We start from the raw sequence: 27,905 nt of genomic DNA, 5'->3' as shown, positions 1-27,905 counted from the left end.
TTGTTTGTAACTATGTATTCAAATGGTGCACGAGCTTTCTCTGCCTTAGCACCTTCTTTCTGGAATAATTTGCCGTTAAATTTAAGAATTATACAATCACTGGAGACCTTCAATTCTAAACTGAAGTCTTATCTTTTCTCTCTGTACTAGTTATTGGCACTTTGACACTCATCCAAACTTTCTCATTCTTTCTTTCCAAATAAATTTATAATGATAATTTACGCCAGTGGGTGGACGGGAGCGCCCCCTATAGTGGACTTTCATATTCTTTGGGGGGTTTGGATGAATAAAGGAAGGAGAGACTAAGAATAGACGGGAAATGGGAATAGAAGAGATATAGTTCCTAATCAGTGGTGGTATGGTGCCAGCGTCGGAGGGGGGGGGGCAGGGAGACCGCTGTGATTTTGTAAGTAGTGAAATAATGTGAGAAGTAACCAAAAGATAAATGAACGGAAAAGGAGAGCGAAGATAGACGTCTGTATCGCAGTGTACCTCCATTGTATCCATCAATTTCATCATTGATACACAAAACAACGTCATGTTTATTTTTTTTTACCCGACCCCCTATCAAAATATTATATGCAACACCTGAGCTTCGTCATATTTTTACGTGTGTGTGTGTATTTGAGTTTTTCAGACGTGTATCAATCAGATATGATTATTTACGTCTGGGACCGACCTTTAACGCCACCATCCGAAAGACATGACCAGGGTTCGAACCTCGAACTTTTGCATCAATTTGTAACTTCCCCCCACGTAGCTTGGATTACATGCGCACGCCACAACGCCCAGTTATAGTTTTTAGGTTTTTACTGTAACTTTTTTTACTGTAACTTCTCATCAACGAACTTAGAGGGCGTCAACACTGTCATGGCTACGACGTTTGCAGTCGGAGTTATTACTAGTATAGATGTTTACTATATTTTTGTTTTATTACTCTGTAGCTGTTTCAAAGAGATTATATCGCTATACTTTTTTGATGTTTTTTAGCCTTTATACAGATGATATTACATTTTTCATACATACAAGGGTTATAAATAAAATATAAAAAATAAAGTGAAGTGCATGTATGCAGCCATATAACAAATGAAATATTGTACATTGTGATATACATTTTTTTAAATAAAGATTATTATTATTTCATGATATGTATTTTTTTAAATCAAGGTTAATTGCCACACTGTTAAAAAAGAGTGATTTTACAGAAGAAAGAAAAGATTTTGCAGAAAGCAATAACAAAATCATTCTGTAAATTCATAAAACAGGAATTTTCTGCAATTTAACAGAGCAGGTCTGTTTAAAAAGGGGGAAAAGGGTGTTTTATTCAAGGAAATTTGTAAGATTACATACACCAAATACCAATTTTCTCCGTCTTTTTGATGATCATTTCTTTGTTATTGTAAAGATATCTATCGTTGCTGTAATTTTTATTTGATGGAAAATAAATACAGTACAATACCAGAAACATTTGGCATATATAAATTATATAGATATGCAAGTACCTCCGTTCATTTCTACATTCTTTTCATAGATAAAATAAATTGCAACTCACTTTAGTTTTGTTTAATTTTTCTTCAATATTTGTTATGAAATGACATTGATCTGTCTGTATTATTTTTGAATATGTATTGTTACTTTGATTATATTATGAAAATTTTGTTGATCAGAAATAAATAAATCTAAACAGTGGCAAGCGAAGCAAGCAAGCAAAATGTTTGACATTATTATTTTATTATTTTTTTTGATAGACTTTGACATAAAATTCCTAGTATCATGCCTTTTTATCTCTCTTTCTTTTTTCCTTCCGTTTCCCTCTTCTTAATCGCGATTTTTTTTTCTTTCCCCTTTTGTTTTTGGGGGGGGGGTAATGCCCCATGAGCCACCCCCCATCTATACTTCACTGCATGTATTATCTTGGATGGTGAGGTTTTTCTGATTCTGTTTGAATTTGTTTTCAAAATGTTGCCACAAACTGGCATTAACTTTAATATGTGATATTTTTATTAAATTCTTTTGGGGAGGGGGGGCTGCTAGCTTGATTCAAAATCTGCAAAACAGATAAAAGGAAAAGTCCTAGTCGCGGACGCGGGCACGGATCCATCTCTCATCTTGCCCCATAGCCACCCTCACATCTTATTTTGTAAATTTCAAGGGGTCTGCGTTGTTAAGTATCAAAAACTTTCAGCCAATCAAATTTCAAAGTTCACGACGCAATCACTTGAGCTCGCGCGCTCGCCCGCTGCATGCACTAATTCTGTGTATCGTGCGTTTCAATATCGCTTCCGATCGCGATAGCGATATTTGAGGTAAACAGCTGACGAGGATTCAACCCGGGGATTTGTATTTCTGCCACAGATGCCTACATCGAGCAATTTGTCCTGAAAACAGGTATTGAAGATGACCTTGTTTGGTACCTAATTGAGTTGCTGATCCCTTTTGTTAATGCCAAGGCAATTTCATGGTCAATATGTATGGTATTTGCTGGTTGTTGATGTTGTCGAACCGTCATTCGTTTGTGCACGGGCACCAGCCCGTGACACTCATTCAGCAGCTGCATGACCGCAGCCTCTTCCTATGTGTGCGATTTCTAATGCACACAAGTGAATGGCTGATATCATAATTTCTTGATGCTGCTCGTGCTAGCCCTGCAGAAATATGTTGTGTGCTAGACCTTGACTTGCATGCTCAGTGTGAATGATGTGAGTGGGTTTATGAGTCTGGACTGAACCTCCTGAGCTGATGCATGGCCTGGCTGGATTGGGGCAGTGTATAGTATAGTGAGTGATTGTATTACCGACCGGCCTTGTATTACCGAACGCGCGCATCATATGCGTCAGAAAATAATCAAATACGCTCAAACCTTTGCAACTTCCTTCCAAAGGGAACTTAAATAGAAAAATGATGAAAAATTATCAAAAACACAATTTCGAAGTCTTTATATCCTCGAAACAATAAAATATGGTCAAAATAGCTCATCAGTGACTTTGTTGTTTTCCCAACTTTTCCCATAGAAAACACACGTTCGGTAATACGATACCTTTTCAAGTGAACAAAATTTTTCACTTGCGAAGAGGGGTCCAATTGGAAGCTGATGTCGTAAAAATGAAAAACAATTTCGGCAAAATTTCTGCATATTTGTATTTTGTAGGTATTTGTGTATTTATGGTGAAAGTTTGGTGAATTTTATTGGAATAATGTGTTTGATATGATCAAATTCATGAAAAGTGTTCGGTAATACGATCCACTACCATACTGTAGCTGTAGTCTGTGTAGTGTAGACAGCAGCTGTCTGTCATGTCTGTTTCGAGTTTTTTAAATTTTAAATTTTTTTTTTCAAAGTTCTTTTCTCTTAACTTCGTGCACAGACGGCTCGCTATCATGCAGCCACCATATATAAGGGAGGGGTTAACAATGCAAAATCCCCCATGAGGAGGCTCATCAATTTTTTTCTTTATTTCATATAAATACTGTATGGCAGTGAGTCCAAACTTCGCGCGTGTCCATACTTCGCGGACGGTCATTATCTAAAAAACTAGCCAATATCCTTAAAATCTGACATCATCAATGTGAAAAGCGACCAAAAATTAACCTTCGCTGAAAGTCTCTTTAGGATTAGTCCAGTATTTATGAAAATATTGGCAAAAGATCGGCAAATTTGTCACCGTTAGCGCCCGTTTTGAAGAAAGCAACAAGCATCACGATATCACCATTTTACAAGCAGAAATCATAAAAACTGTGAGTTAAATGTGGTACTAACCGATTCCATAGCATTTTGCCATCAATCTGATATAAATATTTTACTTTTGAGCTTTGGTGCGCGAAGTTAGGTCACACTCTTTCTGAACGGTTTTCCAGCACAGCCCTCATTCGCCGATCGGAATAGAATTTTGAGATCGCGATACCGGCGAAACCCCATGACCTACTTTACATTTTCGTCCATGATTTTATAGTTTACGATCTTGCCGTCAGTGTGGTTACTATTTCTTGAATTGGTTTTGTATAAATTATGAATAATTTGTGGACAAAATTAAGATTGATGAATATTTTTGAAAAGTGCGCGAAGTTTGGACACCCCATCATACCGGCATGACCGGTATATAATTAAAGAACTAGGCCTACCAAAATAAAGATTATTATTCCATTTTGGCCTGAAACGCACCAAAATGGGGAAAAATAAACTTAAAAAGGGGGAAAACAGTGACTTACTAACAGTTATAGGTGACTGATGATGGATCTTGTACATACATGTAAGCTACGGCTAGCCTGCATTACATGAGCCATCATCAGGATGAGTCCATAGTCGAATTTGGACCATTGATAATTAACGGCTTGGATTATTTTTGTTTAATTTATGAAAAAAAGAACTAACCAGGTATCTTTAAAGTTTTAGATGTAGACCCTACTCGAGCGATAAGCAACTAGTTTAGATCTACTTTCCTAGGGCATGGTTCTTTCATTTATCACTTTGAAAACCCATAGATCCATGGATTGAAAACTCGAAGATCTACATGTACCTATAGTTTTTATGTATTTATTCATGTGTAAAAACTTTCTCCGTTGATTTGAAAACTAGTAATGAACAGTCCTATACAGTAGCGCACCTAGGATTTTCCACAAGGGGGGGGGGCAAAAATGTCCGCCAAAAAATTTGACATCCCCCAAAATAGTCTACCACAAATAAAGGACTTCGTACCAGGAAAAAAAATTGACGAGCAAAAAAAAAGAAAGAAAAAGGTCTTCAACTTATGAGGTCACTGCCCCCCATACATGTAGGTACGCTAGTGGTCCTATATAAAAATATGCTATACAAAAAACTTTATGCATAGCAGTCTTTCAAAAATGTGGAGCAAATTGCGATACGGTAGATACCAGGAAAATTATTCCCTGAGCTAGCTGGTGGCTGTGGTCATACGTTCAATTGCGAATGTGATTGCTTGGTGATGTGGGTCGCTTTATAATCACAGACTGCAGTCCGGGAGAATGGTCTCCCCAGCAACATCTGCTCATGTCCCGTGCAATTATTCAAACACAAGCTAAAAACATTTTCTCTGTAAACACAAACTTCTTCTTCTTCTTCTGTGTAGTCTGCTTCCTTCAATCCTGAAGATTCTTGCAGAACTTCATATTAAGTAAGCACTTTGAGAGTAGAATTCATTGTTGTTACTCTTCATAGCCCCCCCCCAAAAAAAAAAAAATCAGCAATTGCCTTAATGTCACAAAAACATAGTCCCTTAAAATTAAAATAATTTCCTGCTACCCTTGTAGTTTTTATCTGACAAAAAGTCATATAGTTGTGATGTCATAATAGGCAGGTATGACATCATTTTATCAGGACAGTGCTTTAAAAGTACATGTACATGTAGCTTTGACAAAGGAATAATCTAGGTTGGACACTATTACATATGTCACAATTCAGTTAAATCAGGATGCAGTGTGTACTCTGTGTTGAATAAAGCAAAGGTTTGACATCATAATGGGTATTTCGGTTCAGTAAACTCTTTGAATTCGTCAAAACTTTTTTTTGTCAGCAGATAAGATGCTTTGGTCAGGTGAGTATCCATTGTACTGTTCAGTGCATTGAGTTAAAAGTTTTAATATATTGTGTCATCTTATTCAATACATCAGGTGGTATAGCCTGAATAATGCTGTCTCATCAGAGTTGAGTGCAGCATGCACTTTTCAGATAAAAAGTTTGTCTTTGACACCACCTTGGTTTGTTGCAAAATTAAATGGACTTCTGCCACTAACTTGGGAACGTCAAATTGAATGAAAGCATATTTCTCATCATGCAGTATCTGTAATTGTGTGGCTGTGAGGATTTGGCAAGGAGCGGATCTACATTTGTTGTTTTGTATTTTACATGTACTGTTTCAAGGTGTACTTTGAGTTGTACATTCATCTGCGATAGATGTTTGCAGTTACAAGAGATGTTAAACTCTGAGAGGAGCATGTCGTACCTGTTGGATATATTTTAGTTGATTCTTCACAAGTAATTTGTGGAATTACTCAATAGGAGGTTTAATAGCCAGAGTGCATTATGGTTCTATGAGGATATTTGATCTGATGTACACTGTAATATTATGCATTGTATTATCCAATTCATCAATAGGTGTATGAAAAAAGGATGAAGTTTATCAGCCCTTCTTGAGCATTAAAACTCAACCTGTTGTGCATTTGTTGGATATATCTAATATTAGTCTCTACAATTTATGGAGTAACAGTTTTAGTGGTGGTGCCATATTTATCTACACGAGTTTAAATACCTCAGGCTTTGCTGCTTAAACTTGTTCAGCTGATTTATATTTCCACAAGCATCAATCTATGTAGTTGTCACTCGACTAAAAAACGAAAATGGATCAGAAAGAAGGAAACTCTGCGCAGCTTCTTACAGCAAAAGGAGAAATTGAAGGGGAGGATCTTTACAGGATTGACAATGAATGGAATGAGATAGAAGTATATATTTCAAAAGATGAACTAGGAGAAGAGGATAACAATATAGGGAAGGACAGAAAAGGATTAGAAAATGAAGGGGATGGTGTAACTCTATTAGAGGAAGGAGAAGACAAAATGGACATGGATGGCATGCAGAGTAAGAAGGAAGGTCATGAAAACCAGAAGAATGGAAAATTAATAGGAGAAAATGGAGAAGAAAGAGTAGAGAACAAAGGTGGAGAAGGAAAAGAAGAAAAAGAAGAAGAAGATGAAGAAGGAGGAGGAAGAGGAGAAGAAGACGAAGAAAGAGGGAAAGGAGGAAGAGTATTAGAAATAGCAAAAGGAAAAGAAGAAGAGAAAGAAAAAGAATTGAAAGATGATATAAAAGAAGAAGTGTACACAATAGAAGATGAAAAAGAAGAAGGGGGAGAAGGAAGGAGAGGAACAGATAGTTCTATTCTCATCCCGGAGTGGTTGTTTGAACAACCAAACGTCCGTCAAGATGATGCAACACGTAAGATATCTCTGTATAAATTGTTGTGTTTCACCAAGATTTTAGCACCTAAAATCAACTAAAAATATAATATTTCATGCAGGTTTGAAAACTTGACTTACATTGATGAATGGATACAATGCGTGACCATGAGGTTCCGAAAAGTACCCTAAACAAGTATTTCCATATTCTGAAAATGCACCCCTTTAATACCAAGTATTGGAAACAAAACGGTACCCTTGACAAGTATTCCCTGAATTGACCCCCGAAACACAACAATATCTTAAATGTTATTTCATTGAACTCGGCCTTACCTTTTCTTTCATTTGGTTTAGTACCACCCCACACACCTCGCTCAACTCGGACCCTAAACATGTGTTGGGGCAAAAAGTATGTACATCCTTGATATTATTTGTCTTTTTATACCCTTGCAAAGTGGACTGTAAACACATAGTTTTCCTAGTGAAATACATACCCTTTTTTCGTTATTGTGCTTTTGACACCCCTAGGATTTAAGAGCTGGTAGATTGATGTGCTTAAAAAAAATTCCAGTAGTTGCAGTAAACACTGATATCATGAGAAAGTCTGTAAAACAAGGCTTAATTGTCAGTTTGTCATTGAGGATCTAGATCTGGTACAGTTACATTAACTGAACTTTGTGAAATCGTGAAATCTACGCTGAAAAATGTTCACACTGAAGATCCCCAACACAGATAAGCGCACGTGGGACAATGTATAATTATTGCTTAGGGCGTCGGGCCCGACGCCCTAACCGAATCCTGTGCTTATTTGCTGATTTCTCAGCAATTACACAATTTCTTCCAGAATCCTTTGGCACATGCGTTTTATTTATACAAACAGACAATTTGGTGGTCTTTTCATTGGATTCTGAACGAACTCATTTTGATATCATTACCAAAACTAGAATTTACCTTTAATGTTAAAGGTAAATGCTGGTTTTGGTAACGATATCAAAATGAGTTCGTACAGAATCCAATGAAATGACCACCAAAGTGTCTGTTTGTATAAATAAAATGCATGTGCCAAAGGATTCTGGAAGAAATTGTGTAATTGCTGAGAAATCAGCAAATAAGCACGGGATTCGGTTAGGGCGTCGGGCCCGACGCCCTAAGCAATAATTATACATTGTCCCACGTGCGCTTATCTGTGTTGGGGTTCTTCGGTGTGAACATTTTTCAGCGTAGATTTCAAGATTTCACAAAGTTCAGTTAATGTAACCGTACCAGATCTAGATCCTCGAAGATATACTGACAATTAAGCCTTGTTTTACAGACTTTCTCATGAAATCAGTGTTTACTGCAACTACTGGAATTTCTCTTTAAACTCCTGCTGTTACATTGTGTATGTAAAGTCAAGTTTGATAGTAGGGGAGACCGGGGTTAGTTGGAACATGGGGTAAGTTGAAACATTGTAATTTTCTTTAATGCCTGTAAAATTTATGCAATACTGCCCTCAATTTATTGTTATTGATACTACAACAGTTTTATTATTACTAACAATAAATTGAGGGCAATATTGCATAAATTTATTTTACAGGCGTTAAAGAAAATTACAATGTTTCAACTTACCCCATGCTCCAACTAACCCTGGTCTCCCCTATATTGTCATTGGGTGCTGGGCTGGGCTATTTAAACCTCTTGTCTAAAAAAAAGAGGACAGCCTAGAAAATGCTTGTTCTAGGAGCTGAGCCTTCTTTTGCCAAGAAAGACTTCTCTACAGGAATTACATGATTTTTTTCCCAGGTGTTAGGCAGTGCAATTCACACAATGGAATTTAAAGCAATCAAAATTCCACACAGGACCAGTCTTCTATAAAAGGCCCTAGCCAATGAATAGGAACCATCTTTTCGAAGACTGCTAAGATCATACAAAATCCATGCAGTGATTTTTTTAAGTTTAAAAAGGAATATGAATTAATCATTGTTACCATTTTGAGAGCAAAAGTAAATCGACCTTGACCTTGAAGCTTCATTATATATTTCCTTCAGCAAGAAATTTATTCACATTCTGCTGCTCTTGACCCAGGTTAGAGTAAAGGATACTCAGTAAGATTTATTCCTTGAATGCTTTAGCTTCCAAGGAATGTGTAGAGCAGGGGTACATGTATATAGTAATTCTGTATAAAATAATGGAATTATAATATTTTTTTGTACAGGGGTTGTCGAAAGAAGGAATTTAGGAAAATTGAGAGAATTAACAAACAAGCAGAAAAGGTCACCACTGGCCAGACTAAAAATTTAAATGATGCCTGCTTAACGATAATACTACTAGTCACTAGAAATAGAATGAATACTGAAAAACGAAAATACCCCACTCTTCTCAAGTTATGTTTTTATGCGTTGAGATTATTGCCTTGATCTCTGCAATTCTGCATACATGATGTACATGTAATCTCACCCGCTGAATTTTTGTATCAGTTCTTAACTTCTTTTTTTTTTTTTTTACCTGGCTTTCATCTTGACTTAAACTTCTACAAGTCTATACTTTCATTACTGAAAACATCAAGTATTTAGGTGTTTTGTTACTGTCTTATGTCATTCTACAGGTACATGATTGCATACAGCTTGAACATGGAATCTGTGTAGTTTATAAATGAAATGCCATTGTATAAGAAATGTTTATTTTTGTGAGCAAAACAAATTCACACTGTGGACAATAACACAAAATTGAATTGAATTGAATCGAACTTTTTTCAGGAGGAGCAAGTGGTTCATCATCATCGGAAGATAAGATGGAGTCTCCTCGATGTCGATGCTGCCCCTCTTGGCATCCTTGGTTCTTTATCGGTCTCGGTTGGTTACCCATCTTGGTCGGCATTTTCCTTTCTCTCAGTATCGTCATACCGTAAGTATTAATAATAATAATGATGATAGGCATTTACATAGCGCCATCTATCTAAAAATATTCTATTCAGAGGCACTTTGTTATTATTATTATTACCCTGACTTCAGCTCGAGCTGACTTTCAGTGCTCATGCATTCAAGGAATTAATCCTACCGGGTACCCATTCACCTCACCTGGGTTGAGTGCAGCACAATGTGGATAAATTTCTTGCTGAAGGAAATTACGCCAAGGCTGGGATTCGAACCCACGACCCTCTGTTTCAAAGTCAGAAGACTAATCCACTGGGCCACAACGCTCCACAAGTATTTAAGCTCTTTGCAATCTTGAAGTATCATGGTGTACATATGGTTCTAAGCCTGACTCTCGCCTTGCAATCAGAGGGTCCTGTGTTCAAATCCCACCGCGGCCTCACATCCTTTGGCAAGGCAACTATCCATACTTAGCCACTCTCCACCCAGGTAGGATGCAAAAGCCTACATGTAGGCAATGTACGTAGCAATTGAGTCTTGGAACTCTTGTTGGAATGCCCCCCAACAAGCTATGCTTCTACTTTTTGCTCAGGCTATCTACATCTCTCATTTTCTAATAATGATATGTTCACACTTTGCCACTCTCGACCCAGGTGCTAAATGGGTACCCGGTAGGATGTGAAAGTCATTGTAGCTTGTCCAGTATTGTGTGCGCCTCACAGGCGACTGACTGGAATACTCCCCAGGGAGTGGAGGATGTGCACACTTTGTGTGCGGGAATGACTGATTGAATCCGATGACCGGGGTAATAATATATCTGTAAAGCGCTTAGAAACGTCGTTCCGATGGATTAAGCGCTATATAAAAGCGGATTATTATTATTATTATTAACAAACTACAAGATATAGGGTCCTTATGATTATTGGTGCTTTCTTATCAATATTTCTTAAATTTTGCATGCAATTTAACAGTTTATAGGGAATTGTTTTTATCTAACACTTGTTTATGAAAATTTTCCTCTATAAGTATTAAGATGAAGTTTATGATTTTATTCAGTTTTCGATACTGTTCAAAAATATGAAAGGTACACTGTACATGAAGATGTGAATAAAAAAACAACCTTGAAACCTTTGCTTTGTGCTGGTCCATTTGCATGCTATGTATACCAGTGGTTTAAGGCTAAAATACATACAGCACATGTACTTGTACAGTAGATTATGAATATGAAACTGAAACAATTTAATGAACCATGTTCTAGTATAAACAGAAACTAACTTAAGCTTTAGATGCAATGACCCCAATGTTTTGTGTTCCTTGTACTTTTGTCTTATACAAAGTCAAGAAATAAAAGGGCAGTCGATAATTTAATTTTCTTTCCTTCTTTCGATACACCCTACCTACTCATGACCACATTTTTATGGTTTTAGTCAATAACTAGCTTTCTTGGTTGTCCTGCATGAAAATCACTTTGGTTTCATGTGTACATTAGCATCTTACAAGTAACTTTGAGATTTTTTTGTTATTTTCATATGATTGTATGAAAAGACAAATATTTATTAAAAGTCAATAAAAGGGGATATCAAACTTATTTGTATGGACCTCACAATGGGTTTACTGCACATTAGCTTGTATATCAATAATGTTAAAGGTAAATGCTAGTTTTGGTAACGATATCAAAATGAGTTCGTACAGAATCCAATTAAATGACCACCAAAGTGTCTGTTTGTATAAATAAAACGTATATGTGCCAAAGGATTCTGGAAGAAATTGTGTAATTGCTGAGAAATCAGCAAATAAGCACAGGATTCGGGTAGGGTGTCGGGCCCGACGCTCTAAGTAATACATTGTCCACGTGCGCTTATCTGTGTTGGGGATCTACTGTGTGAACATTTATCAGCGTAGATTTCAAGATTTCACAAAGTTCAGTTAATGTACTTGTAACTGTACCAGATCTTGATCCTCGATGATATACTGACAATTAAGCCTTGTTTTACAGACTTTCTCATGAAATCAGTGTTTACTGCAACTACTGTAATTTCTCTTTAATTGTTTTATAAGGGCCATTTATGTATGCTTGCCTTTCCTTGTTATATTTTACTTCTTCTATTTAGGACAATGTATCCAACATTCTTCTTTGTAATCCCAACAGTATTGTAAGTCTCTTTCATTCTGTCTATGTGCATATGTATTTGTTATTACGTAAACCCGGTGTGAAAGGAATTTCCTACAAAAGACAATAGATATAATCACTTTTGACAATTGAATTCAATTCAAAATTGCCTGAAAGGGACTTCTCTTGACCTTTTGATTTCACCTTCTCTTTCCTGTAGGTATTGCATTGCTGTAGGCTTGAAACATGTATCACCGGGATTTCCCTACATCAGGTGAGTGCTAGTCTCTCTTCAAGGCTAAACTTTTAAACCATAGAGTTACGCCACGCAGCTTTCTTAAGTTCAAAATTAATGTTTGTTTTTTTCTCAAATTGGCAACACTCGTTAATTATTTTTTTTAATCGTATTCATACATTGAGAAAAATTATAGATGGATATACATGTAACATGAATGAAAAATTATGATAACAGGAATTTGATAAAAAGTCAATTTTTATATTTTTTAAACATAGGTTTTGACCCCGTTCTCATTACAGTCCTAAAACTAGTTTAGTGGAAACCGGTTTATTGGAAAGTAATTCAACTTTTAATTGAATTGAATTGGTATGGTTTATTGAAAAAAATATCAAACAGGCAGCTCGCAGGCTGAAAATGTTCAATTTACAAGCAAAAAATCAACAGAGATAGTATAATTATGCAATGGTGAGAGAAAAAACACAAATTGAACTATCATTGATAAAATGTCAAATGCAATTGGTAGAAATGACAATAAATCGATTTTCTACTATTGTGTTTGAAATCAAAATACAGAAACAAACAAAAAGGGCTAAATGAACAACAATGAACAAAAGCAGAAAATGAGTGGTGTAGTTGAAGCAAAGGTCAAGTGATTGAAATTTAAATAAAGTATGTCTGTCGTGTAAATAAAGACGGAATTAATGTTGCTTGGAGTTGAAATAATATCAAAAGAAACAGTTTATATCAGTGTGCAGCAAAGTGTCCATGTAAAATAGATACTTTAACAGTTTCAAAATATTGCAAATTGATTTGCAATATTTAAAAATTTAATGGGAACATTCAAAGCAATCTTGGAAGCAATCTTGAGTGGTCTTCCAAACCAGTTTGAAAAAACCACCTCGTAATGTGGTTCTTATGAACTCTGCTTCGTTAAGCTAGTTTGCGCCGGTGAGGACAAAACCGTTCTTCCGGACGTTGTCTTTAGTCCACTGGTCCACACACTGTGTGTAGAATGCCTATGGTACACTGCGGTTTCAAATTTCACATGAGAGTGTTCCAATAGCAACAAGACCACTTTTACGTGAAGTGGTTCTGAGAACTGATTCAGGAGATGGTGATGCGTAGTCTGCAGTCACAGACCCTGATTGAAACTTTGATCAACAAGTGAGTCTCCACGCAAAAACTAGCACATACAAAACTTGCTGTTTCAATTCTTGAGCGGGAGGGCCTCCAGTCCACAAGGCATTAGTAGGCTGCACATTCAGACCCTTAACTTGAGTGAAGGGTTGCACAGCAGATGAGTTGTAATAATAATAATATGAACATTTGTAATGCGCCGGTTTCCACCACAAAAAGATGCTCATGGCGCAATAAAGAAAAGAAAAGGAAAAAGAAAAAGAAAGGAAGGAAGAAAGAAAACCTACTAAAAAAAGGGGTAGAATAACAATTACCTAAAAGCTTGCGTGAATAACCAGGTTTTAAGAGAACTTTTGAAAGTGGTGAGACAAGAAATATTGCGGATTTCTATTGGCAGTTTAAGAGGACTTTTTGTTTTATTTTGTAATAGCTGGCCTTCTGCTGTTGACATTAGTTGAAAGAGAAAGAGGAAGGGAAGTTAGAAAAAATAAGAGGGAAAATTGAGGTAAAGATAATTGAGAAGGAAGGGAAGTAGATTGGAAAAGAGAATAAAAATGAGAGGTAAACGTATGGAGGGGAAGGAGAAGACAAAAAGAAGGAGGGGGAGGAGGAGGTGTTTCAATCTACATGTATTTCTATTTGAGTACTTTTTTTGTAAATAAAAGATCTAAAAAGGAATCTATAATAGGGGAAATGTGACTCATGAACACAAGGGCCCTGAAACAGAAAGCAAAGTTCCATCCTATATCCTTGGAATTGTTTGTAAAGTTTTATGATCCAATTTACCCTTCTTTGGATTTCCACAAGTACTAATTCATCACGTTTTATTGATGGTTCGTAAACAATGCGTGCCTTGAAACCCTTGTAGATGGAGGAGGGTTATATATAGGGGGGGGGGCAGTGGTGTACAAGTCAGGATAGGAATTCTTTTAAATTTTTTAGTGGCTATTTTTTCCACATTTGGGATGATTCAATTGATTGTTCAATTTTTTCTTTCATTTCAAAAGCTGCTGTTGTGTGCAACAAGCAATTGTGATACAACCATTTCTCATTTTACTGGTTGTAGAAAATTTTCTAAACTTTCTTCGGGGGGGGGGGGGGGTGGATAAATATTGGGGCAACTTTAGAAACATGCCTTCTTGTATTTCCTTTGCTTGTACAAGTAGAAAAAAAAATTAAAGGGTAATTATAATGGTAATAACAACCAAAAACAAACCTGTTCATTTTTTCTTTGGATATTTGTATTTTTTAACCTTTTTATCTAATGCCCATTTCTTGCAGGGTGCTACATAAGCACTTGCCCGATTGCCCGGGGCAAGTAAAAGTTAGAATTGGGCAAGTGTTTTGAAGTAAAAGACCAAAACTACTTGCCCAAATCGGGCAAAACTTTTTTCAAGGATTTTGGGGGGCAAGTGAAATAGATTTGGGGGCAAGTATATTCCAACTATTTGAAAAATTACCTGCCCAAATAGGCAAGTTCTTCTAAAAAGTTATGTAGCACCCTCTCTTGGCTATCAGGGTTGGCCAGCTAAACAAAATAATGATGTCCCCAAAAATGGGAGAATTCAAAGATTGTCTGACACATGAACGCAAGTTCCCTGAAACAGAAAGCAAAGTTCCACTTCCTCCCAATGCCTGGAATTGTTTTTTTATGTTTTATGATCCAGTTAATACCCTACTGTTTTGGGGATTTCCACAAGTTCAAAGTTCTTATTCATCATGTTTCATTGAACATCGATAGTCCATAAACAATGTATACCTTGGAATCTGTGTAGATATAATACGTAAAAAGTTCCACACATACACACACAACCAGTGAGTTTATCTTAATCATCTTGAAGCAGCGCTTGAAGAAGAAGGAGAAGAAGAACCATTTTAACCAGCACGAGGGAAATTATGTGTCCAACCAATTTTGGGCAGTATTTTACCCAATGCGGGAAGCATATTGTCCAGTATTAAAGATTAATAAATGAGCAGCAATTACTTTAGAATAGGCAAAATATTCATCACACTGGATTAATAAAAATGCCCCAAAGAAATAAAGGGGAATGAAACCTTTGGAAGAAATAGGGTTGTGCAGAAAAAGAAAAATCAAAGAATAAGAATAAAGAAAGTTTGAGAAAAATCGGACAAATAATGAGAAAGTTATGAGCATTTGAATATTGCAATCACTAATGCTATGGAGATCCTCCAATTGGCAATGCGACAAGGATGAGTGATGTCACTGATGTACAACTTTCCCTTTGGTGGATCATAAAATACCCTCAAAATGTCTCTTTTTGCTTTTTCTTATGATGATACAAACTCTCTATCCATGATGTATTCTTAAAAACTATGTATTACATGCCCTCATGTAGAAAGAACACATGAGGCAATTCAAGTGAAATATATACTAAAGTAATGGGGAGAGTTGTTCACAAGTGACATCACATATCTTTGTCGCATTGCCAATTTGCTATCTCCATAGCATTAGTGATCACAATATTCAAATGCTCATAACTTTCTCATTATTTGTCCGATTTTTCTCAAACTTTTGTTGATCTGTTTCTTTGATTTTTCTGTTTTCACACAAGCTATCTTGTTCCAAGGGTTTCATTCTCCTTTAATGTTGGTTGGACATATACATGTAATTACCTGCATGGAGCACTTTTACCCAATATTTTTAGAGTGAAGGAGGAAGAAAAGAAGGGTGGGGAGGAGAAGGAGGATGAAGATGGAAGAGAAGATAAAGGAGAGGGAGGGGGGTCAAAGGTTACCCATGAAGGCAAACCTGCCTAGTTTTCCAAGGAACATTCCTATTTTCATGGAAAATTGCAATTTTATCCCATGTATTCCTTTTTCTTAATTACATGAGCTGTAGTTACAAGGTGATACTCCTTCTTTGCTATAAAATGACTTTCAACTTAAACGATTTTGAAACAAACATACACATAGAAATACAGTAAGAAAAATAGTCACTTCTACATTAAATATTTGTTTTTCTCCCTTTTGTTCACCATAATTTCATAGACAATAGACATGGACACATGGATTTTCTGCAAACTTATTCAATTGAGTCTTCACACTTGAGTCAGTTAAGAGGCATTTTATGATGATACTAAAGTTCACTTCTACTTTTTGTAACTTCTGAAGATCATAAGTGTTTATTTCCTTCTGTAAAGCAATACCATAAACTTGAGCATAATGAAATCACGGTTAAAAATAATTTTCATGTGACTTTCATGTGATACAAGATTTGTTACATGTATATCATTCGTGCCAAGTACTCAACCCTGTTTCATGAAACTTGTTAAAGTGACAAATTAGCATTGTTTTACTGAAATCCAAATGGCTGGTAGAGCAGTTGCTACAGAAATTGGGCATTTTTATAAGTCCGTCTTAACGGTACGTATTATGGTATCATGTGTGGTGTCTGTCCGTCCATCATTCAGCTTTTCCTTGTAAACACAATAACTTTAGTTTAACTTAAACTACATGTAGGCTCATATATTTTGATGTGTATGATACAAGCATGGATCCCAGGAAGCCTATTGATTTTGAGGTCAGAAGGTCAAAGGTGAAGTCACTATCTTCCACTTTTCTTGCTGGACCAATAACTCTATTTTTCGTGTTACAAACGGGCGTATCATGTGCTCGCCTTAGCGACACTCTTGGTTATTATTACAAGTTCTGGCCTAGAATCATGTTATTTCATGTTCATCCTTTTCCCTTGTATTGCTTGTAGTTGTATTTGAATTTGCGTACAGTGCATACGATGAACTAAAAATTAATACGAAAGTGACCTACTTAGAGGGTAAGATTATTCTATAAATGTCTCAAATCATCTTGATAAATACTTATCTATGAACATTGTGGTAAATTCAAGCAGCAAACCTACATTATACGTCGTTGTGTGAGTGTGTGTGTGTGGGGGGTGATCTATTCCCCCTTGAATAACGGAAGTATTTATGCCCTTATAATTATCTATATGTATGAAGTCAGTATTGATGGCATTGATTATTTGGGCTTGGTCAACCTGAATATAAACCTGATGCAGTAATCCAGTTATCAGTGGGTCAAGTTTGATATTGTAATGAAATGATATCAGTCAATGAATTTCCTGTGAAAATACCCCATTGATTTCCTTTTTCCTGTCTTACATGCAGTCCCTTATCAACTGCTGCATGTATAGTTCGACCAGGGAAGTGCAATTCTGTGTTTTGACAGACCAAATTATACTCGGTCATTGTTCATAAAGGTCGTGACCTCTAATGAGGACACCCAGTATAATAGATTATACATGCCTGTCCTAATTATTCGAATACAAATATTTGTTCACTCGATTTGAAATAAAATAACCATATATAGTTCAGCATAGGTAATACATGAGGGCAATGATAAACCTCATGACAGCTGAAATTGCCCCTTAACTTCTCCATGATAATGCATGCTTTGGGGCGACCATTCGTTCTAGAGTTGCCCCAAGATTTGTCACAAACAATATTCAAGATTATATAAAATCAACATGCAAACTATGGCAGAATAATGGTATTTGATTTTACCCCTAAAAAGTAGCCCTTAAAATGAAAGATAGAGCCCCCGAAATTCTTCAGTTGCCCCGATGTGGAAAAAAAAGATTGCCCTGGGCTCCGTAACACAAAGATTAGCGATGAATTGCAAATATGGGAGAACACTTCTGATTGGTTCCTGGTCAGTAGCATGCGTCTGTAATGATGATCTTGATTTGTCAGTTCATTTAGCAATTGATCGCTAATCTTTGTGTTACGGAGCCCTGGTGTAGTTCCAAAAACTTCCCAACAATCATTTGTGAGATTATTACAGTTTATAGATGCAATATAAAATTTGAAGTTTGCAAGATTCATGTTCCAGATTCACAGGCCTGAGGCCCATCTTACAAAGAGTTGCGATTGATCTGATCAATCGCAACTATGAACAACCAGCAACGTCAACATCCAGTTTGCATGTTTGTTAAAAAAATTCTAGATATGAATATCCATCAATTCATTGATTTCTTGACAATTTGGTGTGTTCTTTGTTTACCGGTACAAAGGACATTTTGCAAATTTTGTGTAGAAAAACTTATGACACTGATGGATTTCCATAGAGTTACGATTGATTGGATTTGTCGTAACTCCTTGTAAGATGAGCCCTGGTGCATACGTGTAATACTGTTACATAATCATGATAATTAATTACTATACCCTCTTTTCCTTTGTTCTTTCTTGTTCCCCCTCCAGTGACTCAGGTACAGTCCCACCAGAAAGCTGTATATTTGGACAATTATTAAACATGGCAGCTGGGTTAGGTAAATCGGACAAGAGTCTTCTAATATTTTATTATAAATCCACAAACCTTATACCACAGTCACATTTCCCCTACGGCCACCATACGGCGGGTCGAAAACAGCCGTTTTTACATTTTTGTACCAGCTACATATGGGTGGTTTGAATGAAATGAGATAATGTGGCTGAGGTACATATAAAAAAGATTAATCACGGCAGAGAACGTTGTTGGCTCAGTCGGGAACGCGTCTGCCCGTCGAACCAAAGATCATCATGGGTTCGAGTCCATCCCAGGCGAAAGACTGAAGCCAGTGCCTTATGTGTAAAACGTCTCTCCCATGTTTCATAGATGCAGGCTATGTTAAAATGGAAAACATTCCGTCCCTCGGATAGGACGTTAAATGGAGGCCCCGTGTAGAGGAGAGGGGTACACCTTTGCACGTTAAGAACCCACTGCACTATTCGTATAAGAGTATTGGAAACCCCGATGTAGTGGTCAACGTGGACTCCCCCCAAGCAGTTATATTGGGAAGAGAGAAAACTTTCTCTTTTACATGACGTTTTAAAACCTTATAATTCGAGTTTGAGTTCATTTTTTTTACTGTGTGAATACATTTCCATCTGAGGCATTCATTTCCATTTCTAACTAGATTATATACATGTAGAATATTTACTCTGTTGACTATTTTCAAGTTGGAAATATATGCAAGAAAAGTTTGCAACTTGATTTAAACAATTACAAATTTAATATCATTCTATCGATCTCAATTTTGAAACAGATGAAAGCATATTAATCTAGGTTTTTTTAAACATGTTTTGAAATATTTTTTTCAATCCCTTTGTAGGCACTTCAATCAATCAATGACAAAGTTGATATCAATGTGCATTCCTCGAGTTCTTTATTTACCATTGCATGGATACGTATTCTTTCTTTATCTCTTTCTTGTTTTATTCGCCTTGGGCACTCTGCAGGATGTATTCAGTGCTCTATGATTTCTATTTTCTACAGGCATGATATTCTCCCGACTAGATTCAGAAATCCTATATTTTAATTATTTTTTTTTTAATTTCAAACTTTCTTTATTCTATTTTTTTGTACGTTTAATCCTTTTCCCAAGAACATTCTCGTGCCGTTTTTTACTGCTTTTGTAACTCACCTTGAAAAATTATTTTCGATTGCTGTATAATGCAAGAGCTCGTAACCCCGAACCTCGGACTTCGTAGGTGACTTAGCGACCCTTGGAGATTTTTCAGATTTGTTTTTCAGAGGAGAATACCATGCCTGCTTCTATTGTTATTATCATCCTATATTTTAATCATTTTTTAAAAAATTTCAAACTTTCTTTATTCTATTTTTTTGTACGTTTAATCCTTTTCCCAAGAACATTCTCTTGCTGTTTTTTACTGCTTTCTAAACTCACCTTGAAAAATCATTTTCGACCAGGGCACCTTGGACTTCGTTGGTGACTTTTAATAGCGATCCTTTACGATTTTTCAGATTTTTTTTCAGAGGGAAATATCATGCCTGCTTCTATTATTATTATCATCATTATTATTGTTGTTGTGGTTGATGTTATTGCTGTTATTATTATTATTATTATCATTAGAAAGAAAAATAAGATTATTGAAAGTGCTATTTATAAGTGGAAATTTTTAAATTAATGATTATTATTATTAATTTTGTTTAAAGGGCTTGCGGGTATATACGTGAGATACAAGCAAGTGATACTGTATTCAGATGACTATGATTCTAAACGGGGTAGAATGCTGCAGATTAACAAAATAAGCCTGGTTCTTGGGATCATAGCCTGCTTTGGTATGTCTGTGGTGGCTAATTTTCAGGTAAGTTAACATGGTGTTCCCATTTCAAGGTCCTGTTCTCATAGAGAGCTGTGATTGGTCTGATCAGTCGCAAGTATGGAAAGCTACGAACACTGTCAGCTAGAATTTTCAAGTGTAAATATCTGATTTCTGTAATATCGTATTGTTCAGTTTACCGCAGTCTCAGTTATATAAGCTTCAGAATGCAGCTGCTCGCATCGTCATTTTATCAAATAAACGTTCTCATATCACTCACATTTTGAATTCCCTGAACTGGCTCCCTATCAAAAATTGGATTATCTTTAAGATTTTGTTGCTCGCTTTTCATAGTATTCTTGGATCAGCACCATGATAGAGTCTTTCATTTATCAATCAATACAGACTAAGCAGGTCTTGCACTCATCCACTTCTGGCTTCCTTGTTATTCCAAAAGTTTCAAAAACTTGGGGGGAAAGATCATTTGCTTAAATTGCATGTCTCACTTTGTGGAAAAGCCTTCCTGAAGACAAAAAAAATGTACCTCTGTCGAAACTTTCAAAATCTTCTAAAAACTTTTTTTTATTTATCTCTTAACTCTTTATGCGCCTTGAGCACTCTACAGAGTGGATTCAGCGCTTTATAAGTCACATTCATTATCTCAGATTCTTGTGTATACTGGGATGTTGTTGTCTAGTGGTTATGACTGTAGTTTTTCAGTCTAAGGGACTTGGATCGATTCCTGGCCATGACGTGTTTTCCAACAGCAAGAAATTTCCCCACATTGTGCTGCACTCAACCCAGGTGGGGTGAATGGGTACCTGGTAGGAAAAAATTCTTTGAATCATGCTTTAGCGCCGTTTATACGTAGCTGAGCTGAAGCTGGGGTAGTAATAATAGCAAGGCCCACCTGGAGGAAATTTTTGGGAACTGGAGTGGCTACCCTGGGTAAATATACCATTATTATTATTCATTATTAGTATTACTATTCTTTGTTTGTTTGCTAAAACATTTTGTTCACAAAGGGACAATGCATACACTCAGGAGAGGAGTAATGACATTGATTGCTTTCCATACTTGAGATATATTGATCAATTATTTACTCTTTGTAAGATAGGGCCCTGGGATGTTTATAAAGCTGTTTGTTTATAAACAAGGGGTTTTAATTAGAATTCTTCTAAGAAAATCGAAGGTTCAATGCACTTGAAAACAAAATATATATGATGACCGGGGAAATATTTAATGAAACAAGATACTTAGATGAAATTTATCTGGTCTATTACTCAATCAAATCTTGGGATTTAAGCTGAAAGTGATCACACTGAATATCACCAACACAAATAAGCACATGTGGGACACTACATTATTTTATTACTCAGAAAATATAAAGACTTAACATCTGGCTAGTATGCCATGCCTATTTTGTCAATTTCTCAGCAATTACACATTCTCTAGCAGAATAATTAGGCACATGTTCTTTTTTCATTTTATACATTAAAACGGTATAAGCTTTTAGGTGGTTATTTTATTGGATTCTGTTAGAAATTATTTTTAGATTGGAAGCACATATGGGAAGGCATGAAAGCTCAATCGGTAGAGGAGGGGGGGGGGGGTGGATTCTAGTGACCCAGGTTCAATTCCCATTTGGTGTACCATACTAGTGCCCTTTGGTAAGGCATTTAAATCCTCATTACCAGGTCCCTCGGAGAGGACCTTAAGCCATTGGTCCCCTGGTTGCTTGCTAACAAGCATTCATGCTTTCTTAGCAATCAGGGCGCCATTTCATTTAGGACTTGCAACTATTGTAACCTTGCCATTACGGCAACTACCATGGTAACAGGGCTCAGCAGCCAATCAGAATCAAAGTTGCCATGGAAGTTGCTATAATGGCAAAGTTACATTAGTTATAACTCTTTATGAAACGGGCCCCAATTAAAAAATCACCATCATCACCATATGACATTCATTCTCAAGATTAGTTAAATATATTCGGTCTTTTTTAAAGATTTTCTTATCTTTAACATCTTTCAGGTTGGGAATGTAATGCCAGTCCATTTTAGTGGTGCCTTTCTTCTGTTTGCTCCCGGAGCAGTGTACGGTTTCCTGCAGGCATGGCTGTCGTACAAGATGTACCCTCGACACGCCTCCATCCTCGTCTGTCACATCCGTCTCATCCTCTCAGTAATCATCGCAATCTTCTTTACACTGTGTATCCTTAACAAATTGGCAACCATCCTCAACTGAACAAACAAAAATAGTCGGTGTAGGAAGAGGCAATGGTCCTTAAACGAATAAATAATAACAATGATCAGTGTCAAATTGGCAATAACCTTAACCAAACGAACAACAATAGTCAGTGTAGGAAGTGGCAACGATCCATAAACGAATACATAATAACAATGATCAATGTCAATTTGGCAACAAACCATAACTGAACGAACAAAAATAGTCAGTTGCAACAATCCTTAACCGAAAAAAATAATAACAATGATCAGTATCAAATTGGCAACAAACCTTAACTAAGCAAATAACAATGATCAGTATGAAATTGGCAACAAACTTTAACTGAACCAATAACAATGGTCAGTGTCAAATTGGCAACAAACATTAACTGAATGAACAACAATAATCATTGTCAAATTAGCAACATTCCTTAACAGAACAAAGAAAGATCATCAGTGTCAAATTGTCAAGATGATATTTTTTAGGCCTGAGTCATTACATTTATTTTCAAAACGTTAAAAATCGTTTAATAAACAAGGATTTAAAAAAAACTTCACCAATAGTTGCTGAAATTTTACATTTTGCATCTTTAAGTCCATGAAATGGCCATCTATTTTCCTTATTTTCTTGATATTGTTTGGTTTAGTTAGAAACCATCTTTCTTGACTCTTGATAGATTGTTTTATTATGTTTCATGAAAATAATGTAAAACATGAAATTACTGCAACATTTTGAGAAGGTCCCCCCCCCCCACTTGGCCCTAAATCTAACCAGCTGTTAAGATGAAATAAACATTTATGCTTTTAATGGTTGTGTGAACAGCGTTTAAACCTTTTGACCCTAATATTTTGTAAACTGAAGAGCTTCGTTCCAAAAAATACTTCTGTTTTTGTCAGACAGACTAAAAATAACCCCCCCCAAAAAAAAAACAACACAATGGCAGTTCAATCATTGCTTTAATATGGGGATGACATTAATAGCATCCAGTGGCGCATGAGTAAAAAACTTTCCTAGGCTGCTTCTGAGTTCACAGGTCGAAATTTGTAACATTGTCTTAGATTTTTCCTTAATTTCCCCCCCCCCCATCAGGTACAATTTTTACTTTGATTGCTCAGGAGCTGACACATCAATCAGGATCTATCCTTCATTGGGCACCTGAAGATGGGGTAAGTTCATATAGGCTTTATGTATATGACATAACGTCATTGCGCCCTCCCTCAGAGGATATAGGAATGTGCATAAACTGAGTTGTCAGAGATGTGCCAGCTGTACATTACTAATGCATGCAAGAAAATTATGGCTTCAGCCTCTAAGATGGCACGATGACGTCAATGCATTAATTAGGGTTATTGAGTGTATTAGTTCCAAGGTGGCAATCATTGGATTGGTGATTATGTCTTTCAGGCCCTTCGGATAAGGCTGTCTTTCTGAAGCTTATCTGGACCCTGTCTTACAGAGAGTTACAATTGATCCGATCAATCACATCAATGGAAAGCCAGCAACGTCAACATCCATTATGCATGCTTCAAAATATTTTCTAGCTGTGTTGTGTATTCATGCATTCAATGTTTCCCTGAAAATTCACTGCACTTCTCTTTGCCTAAAAAGGACATTGTGCAATTTTTTTTTGTAGAAAAGAATTATGACATTGATGGATTTCCGTAGAGTTACGATATGATCGGATCAATCGTAAGTCTTTGTAAGATTGGGCCTGAGTAACAAGAGCTCATTCATGCATTTAGATCAGGGAAGGAAGTCACTTTTATTTTAGGGGCGTTCTTTTCCCCACGTTGGGGAATTGCAGAATTTTGGGGGCCATTTCTTTCATTTTAATGGCTACTTCTAAGGGGTAACAAGCAATTATGTAGTGAAAGCAACAATCCTTTTGGGAGTTCATATGGCGGGGGGGCCTCCCAGGCCCCCCTTAAGATCTCGGCCGTCAACTGCGCGATTGCACCGAAAATTGGCACGCGGGTTGCCTGGGACATAATCTACAAGATTGTATACTAATTTATTTAATGCGAAACGCTATTAAGTGATTATGCTAATTTATGCGTAATTAGTATGCGAAATCATACTTTTTCCTCTAACTCCCTAAATAAAGCTCCAAATGTACTAATTTTTGGTATAGAAACTCTTTGTGGTGTTCTTAGCAAGTGTACATGAAAAAAATTGCGATATCAAATCATTTTCTTATGTATTTTATTGTTTTTTGCAATTTCTTATGTATTTCTTTGTTTTTTTACCTTTTGTTTTTCATTGTTTTTTCAAAGAAATTTGTTGGGGACTCTTCTGTGATCATAAAAAGCATAAAATGAATACATTTAGACCAGCAAAACTAAAAATAATCATACATTTATGAATTTTGGTTGAAAACACAATTTGCATTGACTTTGTACACGAAATCACGTTTTTGAGCAATTTTCGGTCTGACATGCACTTACATAATGTTTTGTAATTTTGGAACCACGTACCAGGGTGACGCAAAGTTGGTCTCAAAAGTTGCGCAAGACTTGAAAGTAAAAAGTCAGCGAGCGGCGCGGTGAAAAAATTTTGCGCGGCGAAAATATTGCGCGATTCATTGAGGGGGGCCTCCGAGGCCCCCCCCCGGCCTAGATAGGGTTAAATCTTTGAGTCACATTTATTTGTTTGCTTTTTATTGCAGGGCCATCCTGTACACATAGTAGCCACTGTTTCCAAATAAACTTGTGTTCATGTAAATAATAAAAACTCTACAGATGATACCTGATCAGTTCTTGTCACCTTCCCCAATTCTCCTCCCATGAAAACAATATCAAAGCAAGAACATGCATCAAACACATCTTTGTTTGTTTGAATTTAATAACAAACTTCAATCATTTGGCATGAACATTTTGTTTTAAAATATATACAATAACATAAACAAAAATATTCATAACTATGTCGTATAAATCAGAAATACATCTATACATTTTCCATACATTTGCAATTATTATACATATATACAGACAGAAATGACGAATTGAAATTTAAAATAGAGAAGGTATTGCATAATGCAATACATGTATATATAAGTTATCTATTTATTGAATACAGATCAGGAAATAATATAAATGTCTAATGTTAGGGATATATCTTTGCTGTTGGTGGCTTTGGTGGATTTTAGATAGCTTGAATGAAAAAAAAACATGTAGTTGATGTTAAAACTCACCTTGCTTTGATGAACTTACAGAAATTATCAATTATGTTATCATCAAGTTTCATTATGAACATAATTGTGTCTTCATCGCTAAGGTTTTTATCCTGTTGATACATTTCAGCTATTTTGTTTGTTTGTATCATTGCAGGGCTACCGTGAACACATAGTAGCCACCGTTTCTGAGTGGGTTGTGGCAATCGCCTTTCTCTTGTACTACTTCACATTCATCAGAGAATTCCAGACGATCACCATCAAGGCCGAGCTCAAGCATCATCTCGTCTACGATGCCCTCGTCGAAGCAAATAGCTATCCACCGGTGGCCAACTACGACAACAGCTTCAGCGGGGCTTTGTAATGGTATTCTGTCAATTTGTCTATAGCCACTTGGTCTAATTAGTCCCGTCTTACAAAGAGTTACGATTGATCCGATCAATCTCATCTGTTTGGAAATCCATCAATGTCATATTTTCTACAGGAAGCCTGTAGTCACGTGGTTTAATTGGCCCTGTCTCAGAGCTGCCAACCAGTACATTTTTTTATTTTTTTATAAAATTGTAATTTATTGAGAAAAATCATCTCTATATGTTTCTATTTTATAAGACTTACACAAATATCGATATTGGATCAATGTAATTTCAGGTAACTTGTTTTTTTTCAAGCATTTTGTTAAAACCATGGTGAGATATACACATATGTTTCAGTGTTTTTTTTTTCATCTGCAATAGCAGTGCGCATTTTAGCTTGCATGCAGCTTGAGCGCTGCGATAAGCGCGCGCGCCATGCATTTTATTATGAAATACATTTTTTTTTTAATACATTTTTTTTAATAACAGAATACAATTTTTTATTCCCAGAGGTTGGCAGTTCTGCCGTCTTACAAAGAGTTACGATTGATCCGATCAATCTCAGCTGTATGGAAATCCATCAATGTCATAATTTTTTTCTACAGGAAGTTTGCACAACGTCCTCCTACACAAAGAGAAGAACAATGAAGTTTCAAGAAAGAGAAGAATGTATAAAATATACAGCATATCTAGAAAAAATGTTGAACAAACATGCATGTGAGATGTTGGTGTTGCTGGCTTTCCATAGTTGTGGTTGACCGGATCGATTGTAACTCTTTGTAAGACGGGACCCTGATCTTTGGCTTGTATTCTTAAGTAAGGTCTGACTTAGACCAAGGTCTGACTGTGCTTGAATTATGGGAAGCCAAAAATGTCCAAATTTTGTTTTCAATGTATGTTTTTGTGTGTACTGTGCTCCTAATAATGGTGAAGACAACTATCTCATTTATCCTTTCCAGACATTTAAGATTGGTTTGAGCTGATTCTTTAGACCTGGGCCTTACAAAGAGTAAGGCCTGGGTCTTGCAAAGAGTTACAATTGATCCGATCAATCGCAACTATGGAAAGCCAGCAAAGTCAACATCTATTATGCACGTTTGTTCAAAATATTTTCTAGCTATGCTGTATATTCATGCATTCATTGTTATCTTGAAAATACACCGTGCTTCTCTTTGCATACAAAGGACTTTGTGCAAATTTTTTGTAGAAAAAATTATGACATTGATGGATTTCCATAGGGTTACGACCGATCGGATCAATCGTAACTCTTTGTAAGAATGGCCCCAGAGTTTAAAGTGTTCCTGACTTCAGAATATGGGCCTAAGTTGTTGAACTTCATTTAGTTAGTCAAATTTTCAAATTTGCATTTTAATCAAAATACATACCTAAAAAGTTCTTTCGTTGAATGCAAATTTGTAGTTGATGTGCATGCAATTCCAACTGAACTTCCTCTATCACCCCTTTATCCTTAAGTTTTAGGACTTACCCTTGATCTGCAAATGAATGTAGGTTTCTTGCATTGCCCCCTAAGTTGAGCTTCATTGTCTGATTTTTTTTTTTGGGGGGGGGGAGATACAATCATGGGTGTTGTCTAAGCTACTGACAGAAGACTTTCTCTTGAAATAACATGTTATGTTTATAATTATTTGCCAAATCTCATCCTTTTAATACTGTTGATTGTGTAAACAATGTTTCTTTTGCATCAATCATTGCAAAACCATTTTATATTACTTATTTTATGATTTCATTTTACACTGTGTATGACTTGTAAGTGTCAATGTGGGCTAATTATCAAGGTAGATCAGACAACTTTGCAATATGTTCAGATTTTGTTTTGA

The 27,905-nt window shown here is 36.2% G+C and overlaps 1 protein-coding gene across 1 annotated transcript; it reads left to right on the top strand.

Moving 5' to 3' along the window:
• The first annotated feature begins 6,351 nt into the window (after positions 1-6,351).
• Positions 6,352-26,578, top strand: LOC121421879 (DNA damage-regulated autophagy modulator protein 2-like). Its single transcript, XM_041616680.1, has 9 exons — positions 6,352-6,667; positions 6,809-6,946; positions 9,642-9,789; positions 12,089-12,142; positions 18,481-18,548; positions 20,216-20,367; positions 22,354-22,531; positions 23,635-23,711; positions 25,872-26,578. Exons 1-9 carry the CDS (start codon positions 6,352-6,354, stop codon positions 26,076-26,078), a joined length of 1,338 nt encoding a protein of 445 aa, XP_041472614.1. The 3' UTR covers positions 26,079-26,578.
• The last annotated feature ends 1,327 nt before the right edge of the window (positions 26,579-27,905 follow it).

The sequence above is a fragment of the Lytechinus variegatus genome, chromosome 9 (genome assembly GCF_018143015.1).
Source record: "Lytechinus variegatus isolate NC3 chromosome 9, Lvar_3.0, whole genome shotgun sequence".
Taxonomy (NCBI): domain Eukaryota; kingdom Metazoa; phylum Echinodermata; class Echinoidea; order Temnopleuroida; family Toxopneustidae; genus Lytechinus; species Lytechinus variegatus.
Note: the sequence above shows the minus strand (reverse complement) of the source record. Positions and strands in the feature narration are given on the sequence as shown.